This window comes from Solanum stenotomum, chromosome 3 (genome assembly GCF_019186545.1).
Source record: "Solanum stenotomum isolate F172 chromosome 3, ASM1918654v1, whole genome shotgun sequence".
Classification (NCBI taxonomy): domain Eukaryota; kingdom Viridiplantae; phylum Streptophyta; class Magnoliopsida; order Solanales; family Solanaceae; genus Solanum; species Solanum stenotomum.
In genome coordinates, this window is record NC_064284.1 from 8630825 (window position 1) to 8648723 (window position 17899).

The window sequence follows — 17899 nt, forward strand, 5'->3', positions numbered from 1 at the left end:
AGATATTAGCTTTATTCTACAAGGTCAATATGCAGACAAATGCTACCTTGTTCAAAAACTTTGTTACTTTCTAGTACACCATTTCAATTTTAAAAAAAACATCAGAAAATATTACTATATTATATTTTTTGCACTAGAAACATCAAAAGTGGAAGAACATACATTAATTATTAGGAAAATTTTTGTGATTAAATAAGAATAATATATAATAAGAGATAGTGTGATCAAATCATGATATACTGAAGGGAGAAACAAATTAAAGGAGCACCATGAATTGTCATTCGTCGGATGTGAAGACATATAGAGGATTTTGGGCAGCAACTTTGATATTCTTTGTTCTCTCTTTCTTGGGTTATTGACACTTCATTTGTACCTTCTTGTTTGATCTTTCCATTTTCCAACCACCAATCATCATATACTATTTTACTTTTTTTCTTCATCACAAATGGAGGGGTTGTTACTTGTTTGTTGTTAGGATAGTAAAACACGATTTGACTCCATTATTTTTTTACACTTAATTCATCTTATCATTCGAAAAATACAAAAACAACTTAATTTTGCATTCCCGTGAAGATTCCTAGCTCAGATAACACATATCAAAAAGCATATGCAAAACTACTAATACTATTGGTTGTAAAAAAGATAAAAGAAGTACAGACCGTCAAACTACGATCGACCAAACTAAATTCGTCATATTAAGGAAAAACATGCACGAGCGTCAAAGTACCACCAAGCCTAACCACTCAACTATCTACGTAACTTTCTGTCCTAATTTGCGACCTCCAAATTCTCATATCTCCTCGGTGAACTAAAAATATGTCATATCCGTCACAACCTCTAATGAGCTGATCTCCCCAATATTTTTCGGTCTACCTCTACATTTCCTAGAACCACCATTGTCAACCTCTCACATCTTTCCATTGGGGCTTCTCAAACTATATATTTATATGTTTTGATTTTCTTTTACATATATACAAAGCAAAATTCACCGACTAAAAATTCTGAATTCGCTACAAGTATATTATATGGTCGACTAATTGATTGATTTTATGTTTTGAGTAGGACATTCACAAGGACGATCAATATGAGGATGGATTGCAACCATGCATGCAATCAAAACTTGTTATCGCCTATCATCATCTTTGTCAATAGTCAAAAGAAAATCTATTTTATCATTATTGTGCAACAAGCAATGAATTAATAAACTCATTGAATCACAAGCATGAAGAAAGCTAGCGCATGAGTGATGATTACAAATTAAAGAAGCCCATGTATTACTATTTCAAGTACTTAGATATTCATTTTTGTCAAATTAAAAAGTTACTCACTATCATTTGAACAATTGATTGTTTATAACTTTCACAAGCACTTCATATTTGAGATAAGCTCCAATCTATCTTTTGTTGAATGTTATTGACTAAAACATGATAGAATTGGTTGACCACTTTGTCACATTTTGTAATCCCTTCGTCCCAATTTATGTGACACCTTTTGAATTTCGAGATTCAAATAACTCTATTTTTTACCGTAAATTTTTTATATATCTTTTAAAAAATTTAAAAATTTCATGCATAAATTTTTCAACAAACTTAAACTGTTTGACTCTCGAAAAAAGAAAAATATCACATAAATTGGGAGATGGGAGTAACTATTTTGGTCAAAACGTAATCTTTAAGGTGAGTGGATCAGGCCAATGAATTCCAATTTCAGCATGCTTTCTTCATTCTCACATTTCCACAAGTCTTAAGGTTCATTTTTTCTTGAATTCTGACGAGTTTTTAGGATGACAGCTAAGAAAATAAAATAAATATTATATCTAGATGATAAAATGGTATTCAGAATTTGTCTCCATCGACATCAATTGATGAAATTTATATACTATGATATGGAACCAAGTTGAAGCGACATGATAATTATCTCTATAATTTAAGATTATCTTTGCTGTTACAATATACAGTTAACATGTAAAATTCTATTTGTTGGTGAAATAAGAGTGCACGCTACCCTAATCAATAAAATATTTTATTTTTAGAAGAACAAAATTTTGTTTCTTGACTCAAAATTGATTGGTAGATGTGAAGTCTTGGTTTGTTGGTATGATATCAATTTTATACATTCTTAGATAGAGAAATTGATAGAAGCTGAATTAGACTTATTGAGAAACCTTATCTTTTCTCCAAAAAAGAAAGATAAGAGGTGTTAAGAGGCGGCAGCAACAACAACAATATATATTCAGTATAATTATATAAGTAATCTTCAAAGAGAATATATATTTTGTCTGTCGTGGAGTTAAAATTTTCACTAAAAAATATTAAAAATATAAAGAAAAAAAATCATGATAAAAGATAAAGAGGTGTTAATGTGTAATATATATATAATATAATTTTTCGACGAATGAATATCAATTGACAGTACCCCTCAATTACATATGGCTTTGCCACTAATATTTGCGGTCTTACTCCTATCTTTTACAGAGTAGAGAAATTATTTCTAATATATCCACCATATAAAGAAAAGGCGAAAAAGAGAGTTTTATATTGTTGTATGCTTCTTTTAAGGGAAGCAAAATTGGAATTGGGTCAGAAAAGATAACAGAGGTTGCTGAGTGAAAAAAGAAACTGATTACGACCAAAAACAGTGTCTCATTTTTGCACGAGCAAAGATATAAAAAAAGAGAAAGACGAAACTATTTTTTTAATTCACTTTTCCCTTACTACTAGAAAAAAGATATTTTTTTCTAAAAAATAAAATAAAAAATGTTTTATGTATAGGATTCACACGCGACAAGCACTTATGAGGGTTGTTTGGATGTGGTGCATGCTTCTTGTGTGTATTGTTATCCCCACACTCATGAGAAAACTCTTTCTATTATTTTCCCTTGAAATTTCACGTTTTTAGTTTTTGTTTTGTTTGGTGAGTCATGCCAAACATCCCCTATCGTCTCCATCAATTTTCTCATTTCTCTTTCTTTATTTACCCACCTTTGTACTTATTGCGTGCACTTCAATCCCCAACGTCAAATATATATTCCATCTTTTTTTCTTTTTCTTTTTCTTAAATAGTAGATATTTTGATCGTTTTAATTTATATGACAAATTATCTTTTTACTTGATTCATCTTTTATATAATTATAATTTTAAAAAGTGCGTGAAGTATTAATAAGTATAAATAGTAATGTTATCATTAAGTGTATTTAGAATATGAATATGAATATTGATATTGTTGGAATTTTTTTTCTTAGTGCCAAGATTTCATTATTTATTTATTTTTTTGATTCATTTGTCATCGAATAATCAAATCGAAGTTTGAAGTTGATATTTACAAGGTAAGAAATAAGTTAAATATTTTATTGAATTAATGAACATGCTTATTTAAAAGGCGATATGACACCCACAATCATTAAATTCTGAATTCGTCTAGGACAAAATTTTAAACTTATATTTATAAGTTAAACTATAGTAGTATTTATGTAATGAACTCATGACAATAAAATATTTTACAAGTAGAGTATGAAGAAGATAAGATGTATAAGTTTTTTATGATATAGAAAAACTGTTTGCGATAAATCATTGAGTTTATTACATTCATGTTATTAAAATAGAATAAAAATTTTAAAATTAGAAAAAAGTGTCACGTGAAGCGAAGTGTAGGTAAGGCAATAGTACTATCCTGTTGTTACCGGCTATTTTGGATAAGAATATATTTGGTGTTCAATTCGAGTACTTGGAAGAGTTGGCGCGTCAGCTGAGTTGATAAAGCAGTAGATCGAAGCATAGTGGTAAAAAAATTTTAGCAGTAGAATGACGTAAAGCATTGTGTCTGTCCTCTTTTATTTCCATCTCTCTATCGTGACCAATTAAGGTTGTGGTGGACGGTAAAAATATTCGTATAGTTATTTTTATGATAATTTTTTTTATGTAAGTTTAAATTTAACAGATTATAAATCAAATATTGAACATTAGAAGGGACCGCAAAAGAGCAACACTTTCTCATTATTCACATCACTTCCTTTAAGCACTACTCTATTGCGTGCAGAACAGCTGGTCCTTAAAATCTTCGTATAACGTATCTTTCATTATTAAATTAAGCAGTTCGAAATTAATCATGTTTAGGAATTGATTTATTCAATTCTTATAAAAATTAAATGAAATTAAACGATGAAAAAATGTTTCAAATTTGTTCCTAAACTATCTACTTCGCTTAACTTATACTCACCGTTCAAAAAAGTTGGCCACACAACACAAAACATTCACCGTCACTCTTTAGTAAACATGATTTTCATTACTTCCGCATATGATGACACTTATCATATACGTTTAAATCAGTTACGGGACAAATTATAATTTATAACATTTTTTATTTTAATTTTAAAATATCAAATTATTGAAAATTAATTTAATCGGAGGAAGTATTAATTTGATTTTATTTACAAGAATATACGTTACATATGGGGGTGGTGGGTGGGGTCAGTTAGTGGGTGAGTGTGGCTATAAAGAGACCCCTGCTGTGCTTCGTTATCTCTCTTCACTGCAACTTCTTCTCCATAAAAACACTTTTTTAGAGAGAGGAGGAAAAAAAAAAAAAAGGCTTTCAGTAAATTGAGAGAAATGGGCAACTGCCAAGCCATTGATAATGCTACGTTGCTTATACAACACCCAAGCGGTAGAGTTGACAAACTTTATTGGCCTGTCACTGCTAACGAAATCATGAAGATGAATCCCGGTCATTATGTTGCTCTTCTTCTTACCACCACCACCTTGTGTCCGCCCACTAATCCTTCCTCCGCCACCGCTTCCACCGCCAAAAAAATTAACAGTGCCACGACTAATACTGGTGGAACTAATAATAATATGCCAGTTCGTATAACGCGTATTAAGCTTCTCAAGCCGACGGATACGCTTGTTCTGGGTCATGTTTACAGACTAATTACAACTCAAGGTTAGTTCTATATTCTAATTTCTGGTTAATTGAGGAGGAACGAACTAATTTAGTGTACTTAATTACTGAGTTTTATAATGATTGTTGATAATTATGCAGAGGTTATGAAAGGATTATGGGCTAAGAAGTATTCGAAGATGAAGCAGCAGCAATTAGAATCCGGTGACAAGAGTAGTGAGAAATCAACGAATTCACACTCTAAAAGTGGAGTTGTTAGAAGATCTGATTTGGATGACTCCAAACAGGTGATTATTTTTTTTCAAACTAAAATTTTAATTTCACCTGCTTCTGAAGATATGAAGAAATTATTATTTTCTTTTTTTAAAAAAAAAAAAAGGAAGAAGGAAACAAATGATTGTGGTGCATAATTTTCTCAATCAACGCCGAATAGAAACGAAGAAGATAAGATAAAAGTGAAAAATTCTAACTTGTTTTTTTTTTCTACTTTCAAAAATACAGAAAATAAATAAATATAAACGTCAATTAGAAACCGTATATGATTCGAGGAATTATACCATTGTTGCATAAAGAGTGTTAGTACAAAATTTTCATTATTTAATTATGTGAATGTAATTTATTTTTCCAGGTGAAACAAGAAAAGCATAGGAGTTCAACAGGTGCAAAACCAAGAACATGGCATCCCAAACTCCACAGCATATCTGAAGCTGCAAGCTGAGATAAATTTGATGCTACTATTTTGATTTGTGTTATGAGATTGTGGAGTAGAGGAAGGAAAAATCACTCCCACCAGGAAAACAAACAACAGATGGGTAGTTTTTTCCTCATCAAATTAGAGTTAATTAATGACATGTACAGCAAATATGAGGAAGTAAAACAAAAAAAGACAAAAAAACTCACATCATGGCTCAACTTTTGTAATCATTTGGAAGGCTTCTTTAATTGAAAACCATTGTGGGCTTTGTTAGGATCGGAGCACCAAATTTTATTTACTTATAATTTGGATTCTAATACACTTCCAAGTTGAATGAATTACTCCATATGATTTGCGTTTGACTAAATCAGTCATACGAATTAATCAAATTCTCTTCTTCTTTAAGATGGGTAGGTATGTGAATAATAAAAGATAGAAGTAGAATTAAGACGTTTAAAAGTGAAATCAATAGATACCTAGTTATACTGTTTCTTTTTATAGCTATTTTTTATTGTCCTTTCAATTCCAAGTTTTTATTTTTTATGGAAGTTTCAACCTTATTGACTCGTGGATAGTTACATTTTATACTAGCGATTGATATATAATAATTAGATCGTCAAATACATATAACTAGAATACGTGAACTAGCCAAGTTTTTACTCGAGAAATTATTAAATTGATTTTTTGTACTATTTGAAATTGAACAATTTAAGCCTTATAAGTTAAGCTTTTGATCTCATATTACTCTCCCCACAAAGTTCCAACGGGAGTAATGTAATTCTCACTCATCATAGTCAAAAGTTCCAAGGGTACATTTGGAGTTATCTTCAAGAATTTGGACACCCATATCATGCTAGCGTTTCCATTCCTGACAATATTTTCTTTGATTTATCAGAAATGGCCTTTCTATTTGCACAGAGTAAAGGATAAATTTTGTGTATTTTCTATCCCGTTTCAGATCTTATTTATGAATTACAATTTACACCGACTATATTGGTGTTAATATAATAGTATACATGACAAGTTTGAACCTTTCTATTCCATACTACACTGACTAAAGGGCTATCTTTTCATTTTGCCTCTCTTTTTTTGGTTGGGTAAACAAATTTCAACTCAAGTTGAATACGTTTACCCAACAATCATAGAAGTATAAATAGTTGCTCCTAGGAATAAAATCATGAGGAGAGGGAGGGGGTATACTAGTGATATAATTCATGAGTGCGCAATGCTTTTAATAAAATCCAACTTTTGTAGCAAAAAGTGAACACACAAGGAAAATGAGAGAAAGAGATAGAAGAATAGAGCAAATGGAAAAAGTAGAGTAAAGATATTAGTAATTGAGAGTGAAAGTATGAAGAAAACACACAAAAGAAAACAAAAAAGACAGCAAGCAAAAAGTACGATATATGCATGCGTGCATTATTATTTGGTAGGATATGCTGAGCTTCATCTATATATCATATATCCTTATGAATGCTTTTTTATTTGCCAAATGAATGGGGCCTTGTTCTAGTCAAACGTCATATATTATTATGAATTATTCATCAAAAAACAAACACATAATCCCATAAAATGCTATACCTATCTAATCATTCCTACGTAGGCTAATCAAATTTCTAGACCTTGGTGGGTGGGTGGGTGATTTCCCTACTAAGAATGGTTCTTATAAGTCTTCATTGGATAAATCATGTAGTAGATAGATAATGAGCCTAGGAGTTGAATTATTGTTAAAGAAATAAAATTTGTTCAAAAGCTAGGGATGATTTAAATCATATTAAAGAGATCATTCATCCTTTCATGATCGATGAGAGTCTATTCAACATGACCGATATGAGATATCTTCACAATTATCCTATGTGGCCTTCAATTGCTAGAGTGAATCAGATCTTTCAATGACCAAATAATATAATGCTTGTAATATTTTAAAAATTTACCTATAACTAAGTTGGGTTAATAATATCAATAACTTCGTCTAAACTTTCAAATATTTACACTACTAGTGGGGACTAGGAAGTTTAAAGCAACTACCTTCTTTCAAATTGTGCAACTTTCTTTTTACTTTCAGATCACTTGATAGGAAATTGCACGTAATTATTATATCTATAATAAGTGGAATTACTAGTAACTTAAAAATTAAGTAAGACAAATAACATTCTAAGAAGGTCAAAATTGCACTGATAATTTAAATTTTTCATTATATTAATTATCAGTGAATATAAGTTAAATTCTTCTTGAAAAACCGAAGGTTGTGCCAAATTGGGAACTTATTTTGTAGCCATAGAGAATTTCTCAATTCGAATACAAGGTACTTATCAGATCAAGTTCCTCGGTTACTACTTTAATGGTTTCACAATGGTCTAAAAGACAATAATAATAATAATATATGATATATTCGGTGTGATCTTATTAGTGAAGTTTGAGAAAATATCTAGAAGGCGCAATGGAATTATTTTATTCCGCAGAGATCTAAGAAGAAATTTCAGAAATTCCTTTAGTTGTTATGATACTTTCACGTATTATTTGGCACATTATACAAAACGATAAGGGCACCTATTTTCCCATGATGACGCCCTATTCCACAAACTTAATTTACTAATCACTATCTTAACAAATAATAGAAGCAATAATTTCAAAAAAACAACAATGCTTTTAATTAATATTCCACAGGCAGGGCATCACTAAGATTATTTTAGGTTCCACTAAGAAAAGAAACCCCATTAGGTAGCACAAAACAATAATCAAATTCTTAAAATGGATCACCCTTGCCACCTTTAATATGGTTGGGATAAACCAGCTCAAAAATACTCTTAACACGATGTGATATTTTCTGTTTTGCATCATCAAAGAATATTTCAACATCTTATTATACGTAACTTGTTTTTTTGTCGTATGAAACTTTTGTTCGCACACCCAACTAATATGATATAATGGTCCTGTTTATATTGAAGGATCTACATTCTACAAACCCCGCTGTGCAAAGAAAAACTATTCTCAGATGCCAATTCAAGTGGGGAAAGTAATTTTCTTAATCATTATATGGCTTACGGCCTGCGGGGTATCTATAAAGTATATAAATAGTATAGTAAAGTAGCTAGCATTCTTTGTGACAGGTATAATGAATGGGACAACAACTGATGAGCAAATTTTTTAAAAATATATTCTAGTAATAATGCTTTGTTCATTTTTGACTTGAAGCAATCATTTCAGTCTTCTTTTGTTGCACTGGAATAAGCCTACATGTGCATAATGTAATGCCTTTCTTCTAGTTTCCCCACAAAGCCATTTTAGATCCTTCTTTTCTTTAACATTTCCCAGCTATCAGCCTATTCCCTACACTACTTGTTGGAGAAAACAAAAGATAGCTTTTCAAAATTGGCTCTTGTGAAATGGTAGTTCAAAAATATTATCGGTTTGATTCAATATTGGTTCAAACACTTCTCTTTTCCGCTTTTTCTTGAACGTCCTTACTTTCAGCTGTTATGATAAAGTAAAAAGGTATAGAGTGGTACCATTTGGAGAGAAATTTAGCCAGCTCTGCCACTGGTTCTTGACCACAGGAACTTGGGCAAATCAAATTCAGATAGCGGCATTAATGTACCTGTGGTCCTAACAAAAAAAAAAGTGGAGATCATATCTATTAGTAGGACCTTCATTTGATTTGCAATTTCCTAATCTAAGATGTGAAGAGAACTCGTAGTAATTACTAAGCAGCACGTACGACTATTTTGCATCTTCTACGTCTTTAACTTTTCCACCTATCATTTCAGTGGTACCAGAGAATGATGGTAATGTTATGAAAGGTGAAGGTCCATTAATTTTGGTAAACCAATGCAAGTCCCTAACAATTATCTGTAGTTTTGGTCCAATTGTCCTCTTGAAATCCAATTAAGACATTTACTTCAAAACAAAGGGAGCAATATCTCAATTTGTAAGGTTGCAAATGTTGTGACTTGGCAGCCACATGCCCTTGACCCCTAGATACTTTATAGGAAATTATTTACTGAAATCCTAGAGACCAGAGACCACAAAAGAAAGAGCTTTAAGGTTGTGGCCTCGGTATAAACCAGACATTCTAATTCAGAACAGCACTCTGCAATTTTCTAATATCATGCCTGAAAATTTGTGGTGAATACACCTTGAGGACATCTGATCAATGTCAAGACAGACCAGAAAATATATGGTTGGCTTTTGAGATAGTCTAGAATGGGCCAAGTAATGCAGAATAAATGAAGTTATCTGAGATGGATGCAGAAAATCAACAAACATATATCAAGAACTTATGCTATGAATGATTAAAGTGTGATACAAAAGACGAAATGAGTCTGCAAGTAAAATAAAGAGAGAGAGAGCATAAGAGAAATAAAGTGCACACATTTTCATTGATTACTTACAAGGAGAATGAACTCAGTACCTAGCATGAATTCCTGGAAAGAAGCGAAAGCACATCTGAAGAGGAATGCAGAAAATGACACAGAAGACATATGAGATTAAGTTCAGGGTAAAGCAGTCGGACTGTGAACCATTGTCACTCGTTAGGCTTCCCAATATAATTGATTTGTAGGAGCTCCAGCCCTCTCTACTTCCACTGTTGTGTAGTTCTGTGGATAACTTGAATACCAAACAACCTTCCATCCCTCGTTCAATCTAATATACCGTGAAACTCATACAATTGAAAAATCCATCATGTCTAGAGAGGTTAACTTTCTGCTGTATCTTATGCATGAGACCTCATATCAAAAGCAAACCCTTCCGTTGGCTGGTATAGTAGATTCCAAATCATTAAAAGATAAAAACGAAAGGAAGCTGACACTTGAGATAAACAAGATAGGAACCTCAGACTTTTAATCTGCCCTGTAAAGTTAAAACCTAAAAGCACAACAGCCTTAAAGATTACACTCTGCTACAAACATTCTTTACAGGTATGAGTGCTCTTTCCCGGAACTGACTACTATGAGTAGTCATCATAAAAATTCTTCTTCTAAAAGTATAAAAATCAGAAGCAGCCTATAAAAAATGGATCTCTCAGTCATAAATTTCAGAAATGGCCTTCAATTATGATTGGCAGTCGCAACAAGTTCGTAACTTCATCATATGCCAATTTAAGTCTCAGAAACAGATTCATGGAACCAAACACTAAACTCTAGCTTTTCACCAAGAAAAGCTGCTGCTTCCTCATTCTCTCGAACATATGCGTGGTGTTAACTGTTAGCAATAATGCCTTCTAGGAGAGCACTATCCAAAGTTCATTTAATTTAATCAGAACTTCCAAAATCTGTGGGTGTAGCTTATCAGCAACACGAAACTCGTGAACAACACCATTCACCTCAATCCAGCTACATCCAATGTCTGATTGAGTCTTTCTCTGACCCATTGCATTCCTCACTTCAGAAACTTTCTCCCAGTTGCCTAGAGATGCATACATATTAGAGAGAAGTACCTCACTTCCACTGGGTCCATCAGAGTTAAGCTGCTTTATAAAATCTATAATGCTGTTACCAAGGAAAATATTACGATGGATTCTACAGGCACTGAGCAAAGCCCTCCATATGACTATATCAGGTTTTATGTGCATGTTCTTTACAACTCCAAGTGCCTTTTCCAAGTATCCAGCACGGCCAAGTAAATCAACATAACAGCCATAGTGCTCAATCTGAGGTTTAAGTCTCCATAAGTTCTCCATGTTATAGAAGATTGAAGAACCCTCTTCCACCAGACCTGAATGGCTACAGGCATTAAGCACCCCTATAATAGTTACTTCATTTGGATTAACATTTTCATTCAACATCCTGTTAAACACGGTTAAGGCTTGCTCACCAAGCCCATGATATGATAACGCTGATATCATACTAGTGAAGTTGTGTACATCAGGTCTTGGAATTCTATTGAAAATCAATCTTGCTATGTCTATTCTCCCACATTTTGCATACATGTCAATAAGAGCAGTACATATATTTGAACTGTCACGAATTTCATTCCTCTTAATATAAGCATGAATCCAATTTCCCTGTTCTAAGGCCCCAAGATTAGCACAAGCAGACAGAGCACAAACAAGAACAGCTTCATTAGGCCTTACCTTATCCTCAACAGAGCCTAACATTTCATTCAAATACAGAAGTACTTCCATATACCTTCCGTTTCCAGCAAAACCCGATATAATAACAGACCAAGAAACATCGTTTCGCACTGGCATCTTATAAAAGATTTCACAAGCTTGATACATCTCACCATTATTTGCATACCCACATATCAAACTAGTCCAAGAGAACACATCTCTTTCAGTTATTCTATCAAACACTTTGTATGCATCATCTGTAATCTTGAATACCGAATACATATTAATCAACGAATTGCCCACATATAAGTTTGATTCAAGCCCATTTCTCACCACCAACCCATGAACAATTTTTCCATGTACAATTGATTTTTGATGGGCACATGACGTAACAATAAAAGTGAACGTGTACTCGTCCGGAAAAACCCGAATGCGGTGGTCTAAATTCAAGAGTTGGCGAAAAAGACAGAAACTTTCTGAAGAATTTTGGAGTTTGCAGTATACTCTGATCATCAGATTCCATATTAGAATCGGGGGTGAAGGCAGAGGATAGTGAAGAAACAGAAATCTTGCTGAGGTAACTTCCTTGATATGCAGATAACAGTGAATCAGAGAATTAATTAAAGAAGCAGTTGATGAGAGTTCCTGGGTGAGTATTTGGGCATGTATTTGCTTCAGTTGAGATTTAGGTGGGCGCTGGTGTAGCAATTTAGACAATTCTTTTCGAGTAATGTGAATTTTGTCTTGAAAGACGGCGGGAAAAGTGGCTGTTGAAGAACAACAGATTCGACATTTGGGCTTAATAACAGCCAAGTGTTTGGCTTTACGCCATGAAAGAAAGCGCATTTGAAGTTTCACAAAAGAAACTGGAAATCAATTGGGAGTCTCAGCTCTAAATATTCAGTGTCTGCACTAAATTTTTTTTCTTTTTTTTTTCAAATTTACAAAATCTCCAATCTCCAAAATTGAGTTTGTATGTATAGGTTTGGGTTACATTTAGACCTAACGGGGATGCAATATTATGACCAGATAGTTTGATACGTTATTTCGGATTTCGATTTTTGGGTCAGGTCGACAAATAAATTACTACTATATTGTATCTTTTTAAATTTGAGCAGGTTGAGCGAGTTACTAAAAAATAGATTGATTTTGCGGTATGTATTCATTACTTCGTTTTGATTTTAAGCTTTTTGAGTCCGCCTCCCATGGCTCAACACTTAAAAGGATCATGGCTAGTTAGCCATGACCCTAAAATACAGAGAAGAGTAAAACAGAGTTCAATGGCTTAGCCTTTTTTCTCTGTTACCTTTTAAGGAGCATAATGTGGATTAGCAACTGAGCATAAGTAGTTGAAAGAAAATGCAATAAAGGAAACTGAAAAAATTGAATTTTCTTAGTTTATGAGCCAAGGAAAGTAGACCTTTCCCTGATAAAAAGCCACTCCAATTTCCAGACAACCACAAGAGAAATCACATTATACAAACTTTAGGCAAAACTATTTGATTTATCAAGTAAAACACACACCAAGATAAAAAGAAAAATGAAGTAAAACTTTGTTGACTCTCTCATGAAAATATCACATATAGGCATTGTAAATAACCCCTCTTGTATATATATATGTTTGACCTCTGCACCTGATTCAGGCCAGAAAGCTGAGTCTCGATGTTGTTGTATAGCAAAATCTCACGAAAATGAAAGCTTTTATGGAAGGACCTCATGCTTTTCCATTTTCAGTCACCCCTTTAATCTTCTCATGATCTTCCATGTGGCTGAAGTTACCTCGCTGCTTGAAGAGTTGAGTATGATGGTGCCTGCAGTAGAGTTTGTGATCATGGGCCACATAATTCGATGGACTGATTACACAACCCCCATGGCTACATTTGAAACAAGGCCTGTGGTATGAAGTGCCATCAACAGCCACCTGTGAAATAGCAGTAACCATGTAAGTATCTACATAGACCTTCCTCGTTTTCCACTAATTGCTATTACATAAAAAAGAGTATGTCACTACCTTTTCCAGGGGGTAGACAGTTTTCTTGCACGCAACACATTTGTCTTGTGTTCCACCAAACAAAGCTGAAACTTTGTTGGTTGCTTGTGCCTGAGAAAATCGATAATACAACACAAGTTAGATCAACATGTAAAAAGAACAGAGTGGTGAATGCTTAAGGGATCATGATGATCTTGACATTAGAAATCAATCAAATATGGAATACCTTATCAAGAGATCTTTCCTTGACTGTTCTTGGACCCCCTGCAAACAATATAACGAGTAAGTGAAAACAAACTTCAAAGGAATTAAAAATGACATAAGAAATATCGACTTGGAAGCTCTAGTAACCTTCAAAACTCTTGTTCAGGCTTCCAGTCATTTTGAATAGTTGATCAAAGTGAGGTCTGCAGTATAAAACTCCTTCATAGGAATTGTAGTTACCTAGCTGCACAAGTTCAAAAATGACAAGGAAATTAAGACCAAGATGATCTTTTTTATGGATCAACGAAAAAAGACATGGACGTGATGATAAAGCTACATGAGAATGTAGTTGATTAGTCGACCTAAACTACATGACAATTAGGCGTACATTGTTTATGTGGAACACTAAATATAGTAGCACAAATCACAGAAAGCTGCTAAGAAGCATTTTCTAGTAATGAAGTTGTAAGTGATATAAATATGTTATGGTCCTTCCAAACTGGAGGAAGATGAGCCAGCAGTACCATTCTTCCGGTAGAATGGACCATTACCAGGACTGATACTGGGACAGCTTGCCAATTAGTTGTTGATTTGAGAATAAGCTGCAAACAGGCTGCTTTAAGTACTAAACCAGAGAGTGAAGGCCAAAGTTTGTGCATTAAGCGTCTGAGTTTCGTTTTAATAGATTCAAAGAAATGTCAACACTTGAGCAATCGAAGAATTAATCCTTCGTACTATCTTTTCAAAAATAAAACGGATCTTCAGTTTTAACTAATAGTAAGAGAATCAGTATCATTACGCTACCATCCGTCTATTGGTTTATAGAGTGGTGGAATCGAACTTTTCACTAAAGGACTTCAAAATATGAAGAAGTAAACCCATAAAGAAGTCGAGTGGATTCAACATCGTTTAGGATGAATCCCTTGTACCCAGTACCCACGTGGCTCTGCCCATGGGTGCATCGTGCATATATATAAGTTAAAACTATGTATAATGAACCATTACTCCATAGAATCCCTTAAGGGTCCATATATAATGCATTCATCACTATGGCCGACACAAGAAGACAGAGAAATAAAAGATGAGAGGATCCTCTGTAGATCACTTTCATCTTTATCAAATAAACCTATCTAGATTCAAATGGAAAAATCACATGTTTAAATTCAACCATAGTACATGAACAGAATTCTCCATTATATTCGATCTTAAACATGCACTTTTTAACAAAACCAAAATAAAATCCGGATAAAATTAAAGTTGATCATGGATGATCTGAATTAGTCCAGATAAAAGAGAATTCAGAAATGAAGTATTATGACCTTAAGAGTACCCTTGCAATGATTACATCTGAAACAAGCCTTGTGATATACCCTGCTGTCAGCCTTAAGTTGATCCACCAAGTAGACAGTTTTCTCACAGGCCTTACACTTCTGTGTTGTCCCTCCAAAAGTTGCCATTCCTTTTTTTCTCTGCAGAAAGATCAATCGATCGATTCAATAAAGAATAAAGAGATGCAAACAGTCTCTAATTAAGTCTTCGAAGTTGAAAATTTGGGTAATTTAGAGGTCAGAGAAGAAGTGCGGGCGTGTTGAAGTAGTAGCAGCGGACAAGCCTTTTCAAATATTGGCTGTCCACATTGTGGGCTCTAATTAATGCTAATTAAAATTTCTTGTTTGCTCATTTGTAGTGGAATTTGACCAAACACGCGTCTATTGTTAATAGGGGGATTCTGCCTTTCCGACCCCTAACTAAAGTTTACAGTTAACGGTATCGCTGCATTTACTACTCACTATGAAATTTTTTATAGTGGGTGAGACATACCACGTCATACTTTTTAGGGATATATATAGCTTGATATGTATGATTCAGTCGTAACAAATATTAATACATAATATACGCTCAGACGTTTTAATCTTAATACAAATAAGTCAAACATTTTTCTCCTTCTTTTGCTTAGATTAAAAAGTGGATACTTGAATTTGGGAGTTATACATTTTGCCAGCTGCCGATGGAACCGTTGCACCTTAAAGTTTGTCGCTCTTTGAAGGATAAGCCTTTCTATTTACTTATGATTTATTGCAGCGGGTCAAACCGTCCAACTATTGACACATCATGTGAAAATCAAAATTGTTCAATTACTTTGTATTTACGATTCAAATTTGATTCACAAATTATAAGATGATTAATTACGTTACTGAAAATATTTAGAAATAATTCAAGGAGAAAATGAAAGTTTTCATATTAGTTTTACGTCTTTTTAATATATTTTTTTCTTGTTAATTTTATTAAATTGGATAAGACAGAAATGCAAGCAGAGAAGTACAGCTCATTCTCAATCATTTTTTGCAAAACAAAAATTCCACTTTTACTTTCTTTTTATTGCATATACTTTACTTTTTTGTTTTTGATATTCATATTTTTGTTTCATTCGTCAAATAAAGCGAGGAGTCGTTGAATTAATGATTGTTTTATGGGATATCCCGGCAATGAATGAGACTTTTTCTTTATTTATTTTTTCTTTTCTTCTTTCTACATTTTTCTCATTATTTATGTTTAATTATATATTTTCTTCCTTAATAATTAAAGAAATAACAAGAAGACACCACATTGGGACAACTAATAATTCTCTTATTAAATATCTATTGTTGAATTGATTCTATCTTTAAAATAACTATAAGAAATATACAATCATTTTATCCTAGGAAGAATGGAGCCATAATAACATAATCATAAAGTTTGTCAAACCGGCCAATTTAACCCCCCCAATATGCAACAAATTTTAAAATTAAAAAAAAAAGAAATGATTTTTATTACATAATCTATGTTAGGTTAAAAATATATACAAAACTTCAAATCTTATACTGATAATTAAAAAACACTTTTCTAGCTAATCTTCAATTAGATCGATATTGATAATCAAATAAATAAAAAAAGAAAATGAATGTTATATATTAACTCACGGAAAGGAATCTCGAACCATTAGCCAAAAATAATTGTTATAATTATTTATTTAATATAACCTCATAAATTTAAAATTAATTAAAGTTAATATAGCACATACATACACCAAGTGGGAGTACGTACGATTATTCTTCCATCATTCCAGCCATGTAATATACCTAATTAAAGTAGCCATTCAGGTTAGGTAATGTGCATTAGTCCTTTTAAATACTAATGTGTTTAAATGTGGGACACAAGAGGATGCATTCTTGTACTATATTAAATTTTGATCTTAAATAAAATACAACTGAAACTTGGAAGTACGTTATAGTAAATATGAACCTAGGGAAGTACATCAAAACTAATAAAAATCAAAAGTGATTTTTTTAAAACAAAACTAATTGAGATAACTAAGCATAAGAACTTGTACATAATAATATACCAAATCATTCTATGTATACTAAACAATGGCTTCAATATTATGACAATTTATCTATGCCATAATGCATAGCAGTTTTAATTAAGGAGAATAATTCAAAAGGCGTAGATCTATGTAAATGCAACTTCAGTGCGATTTTTGAAAAAGTTGAAGCCAATGGAGTAAAATACATAAATGGAAACAAAAAAACAAGAAGATTTCATTCTCAGCTGTTTTTTTTTAAAAAAATAATCACCACACAATCCACATCGCATGTGAATTATAAAAATGATCTTAAAAGTGAGTGACAACACCTACAAGTTTAATAAAGTCTCTTTAGGATGGCTCTGTCCTAGCTAGACCGAGTTACAACTATTTATTATAGAAGACTCAGGCACACTTCCCTATACTTCTCCTAAGTGACATCAAAATAATTTTTCAGTTGATTCGAAAGCAGCAATAGATGAGATTGAATCAGACAGAAAGTTCAAAACATATTTTTCCACATGAATAATAGTTTTGAGTTTTGATCGTGAAAATTTTGCTCAAGAGATGAATCGAAAAAAATTAATTTAAGACCATTCCTAGGACCCCGCAAAAGAAATTAGGAAACAAAGTAAAAAGAGGAGCCATATGCATGAAATAAAAAATTCCAGAACCATTTGTTTTCATGATCATACCGCCCCCCCCCCCCCCCCCCCCCCC

General features: G+C 32.8%; 3 protein-coding genes across 3 annotated transcripts; 1 reads left to right on the forward strand and 2 right to left on the reverse strand.

Moving 5' to 3' along the window:
* Positions 1-4530: 4530 nt before the first annotated feature.
* Positions 4531-5863, forward strand: LOC125860912 (uncharacterized). Its single transcript, XM_049540962.1, has 3 exons — positions 4531-4938; positions 5038-5183; positions 5525-5863. Exons 1-3 carry the CDS (start codon positions 4608-4610, stop codon positions 5612-5614), a joined length of 567 nt encoding a protein of 188 aa, XP_049396919.1. The 5' UTR covers positions 4531-4607; the 3' UTR covers positions 5615-5863.
* Positions 5864-8725: 2862 nt separating this feature from the next.
* On the reverse strand, positions 8726-12582 carry LOC125860892 (pentatricopeptide repeat-containing protein At2g20540-like). The gene is made up of 2 exons (XM_049540935.1): positions 10002-12582; positions 8726-9196 (listed from the first exon to the last, which is right to left on the reverse strand). Exon 1 carries the CDS (start codon positions 12486-12488, stop codon positions 10812-10814), a length of 1677 nt encoding a protein of 558 aa, XP_049396892.1. The 5' UTR covers positions 12489-12582; the 3' UTR covers positions 8726-9196; positions 10002-10811.
* A 425-nt stretch (positions 12583-13007) lies between these two features.
* LOC125860910 (LIM domain-containing protein WLIM1-like) lies at positions 13008-15473 on the reverse strand. Its single transcript, XM_049540960.1, has 5 exons — positions 15156-15473; positions 13984-14080; positions 13859-13896; positions 13654-13743; positions 13008-13563 (listed from the first exon to the last, which is right to left on the reverse strand). The coding sequence occupies exons 1-5, from the start codon at positions 15291-15293 to the stop codon at positions 13357-13359; spliced, it is 570 nt and encodes a 189-aa protein (XP_049396917.1). The 5' UTR covers positions 15294-15473; the 3' UTR covers positions 13008-13356.
* Positions 15474-17899: the final 2426 nt, after the last annotated feature.

Coding starts and splice junctions, on each gene's coding strand:
- LOC125860912 (XM_049540962.1), top strand. CDS start 4,608: ATGGGCAACTGCCAAGCCATTGATAATGCTACGTTGCTTATACAACAC. Junction 4,939..5,037: donor CAGACTAATTACAACTCAAG/GTTAGTTCTATA, acceptor ATAATTATGCAG/AGGTTATGAAAGGATTATGG. Junction 5,184..5,524: donor ATTTGGATGACTCCAAACAG/GTGATTATTTTT, acceptor TTATTTTTCCAG/GTGAAACAAGAAAAGCATAG.
- LOC125860892 (XM_049540935.1), bottom strand. CDS start 12,488: ATGCGCTTTCTTTCATGGCGTAAAGCCAAACACTTGGCTGTTATTAAG.
- LOC125860910 (XM_049540960.1), bottom strand. CDS start 15,293: ATGGCAACTTTTGGAGGGACAACACAGAAGTGTAAGGCCTGTGAGAAA. Junction 14,081..15,155: donor ATTGCAAGGGTACTCTTAAG/GTCATAATACTT, acceptor GAACTTGTGCAG/CTAGGTAACTACAATTCCTA. Junction 13,897..13,983: donor CCTGAACAAGAGTTTTGAAG/GTTACTAGAGCT, acceptor TATTGTTTGCAG/GGGGTCCAAGAACAGTCAAG.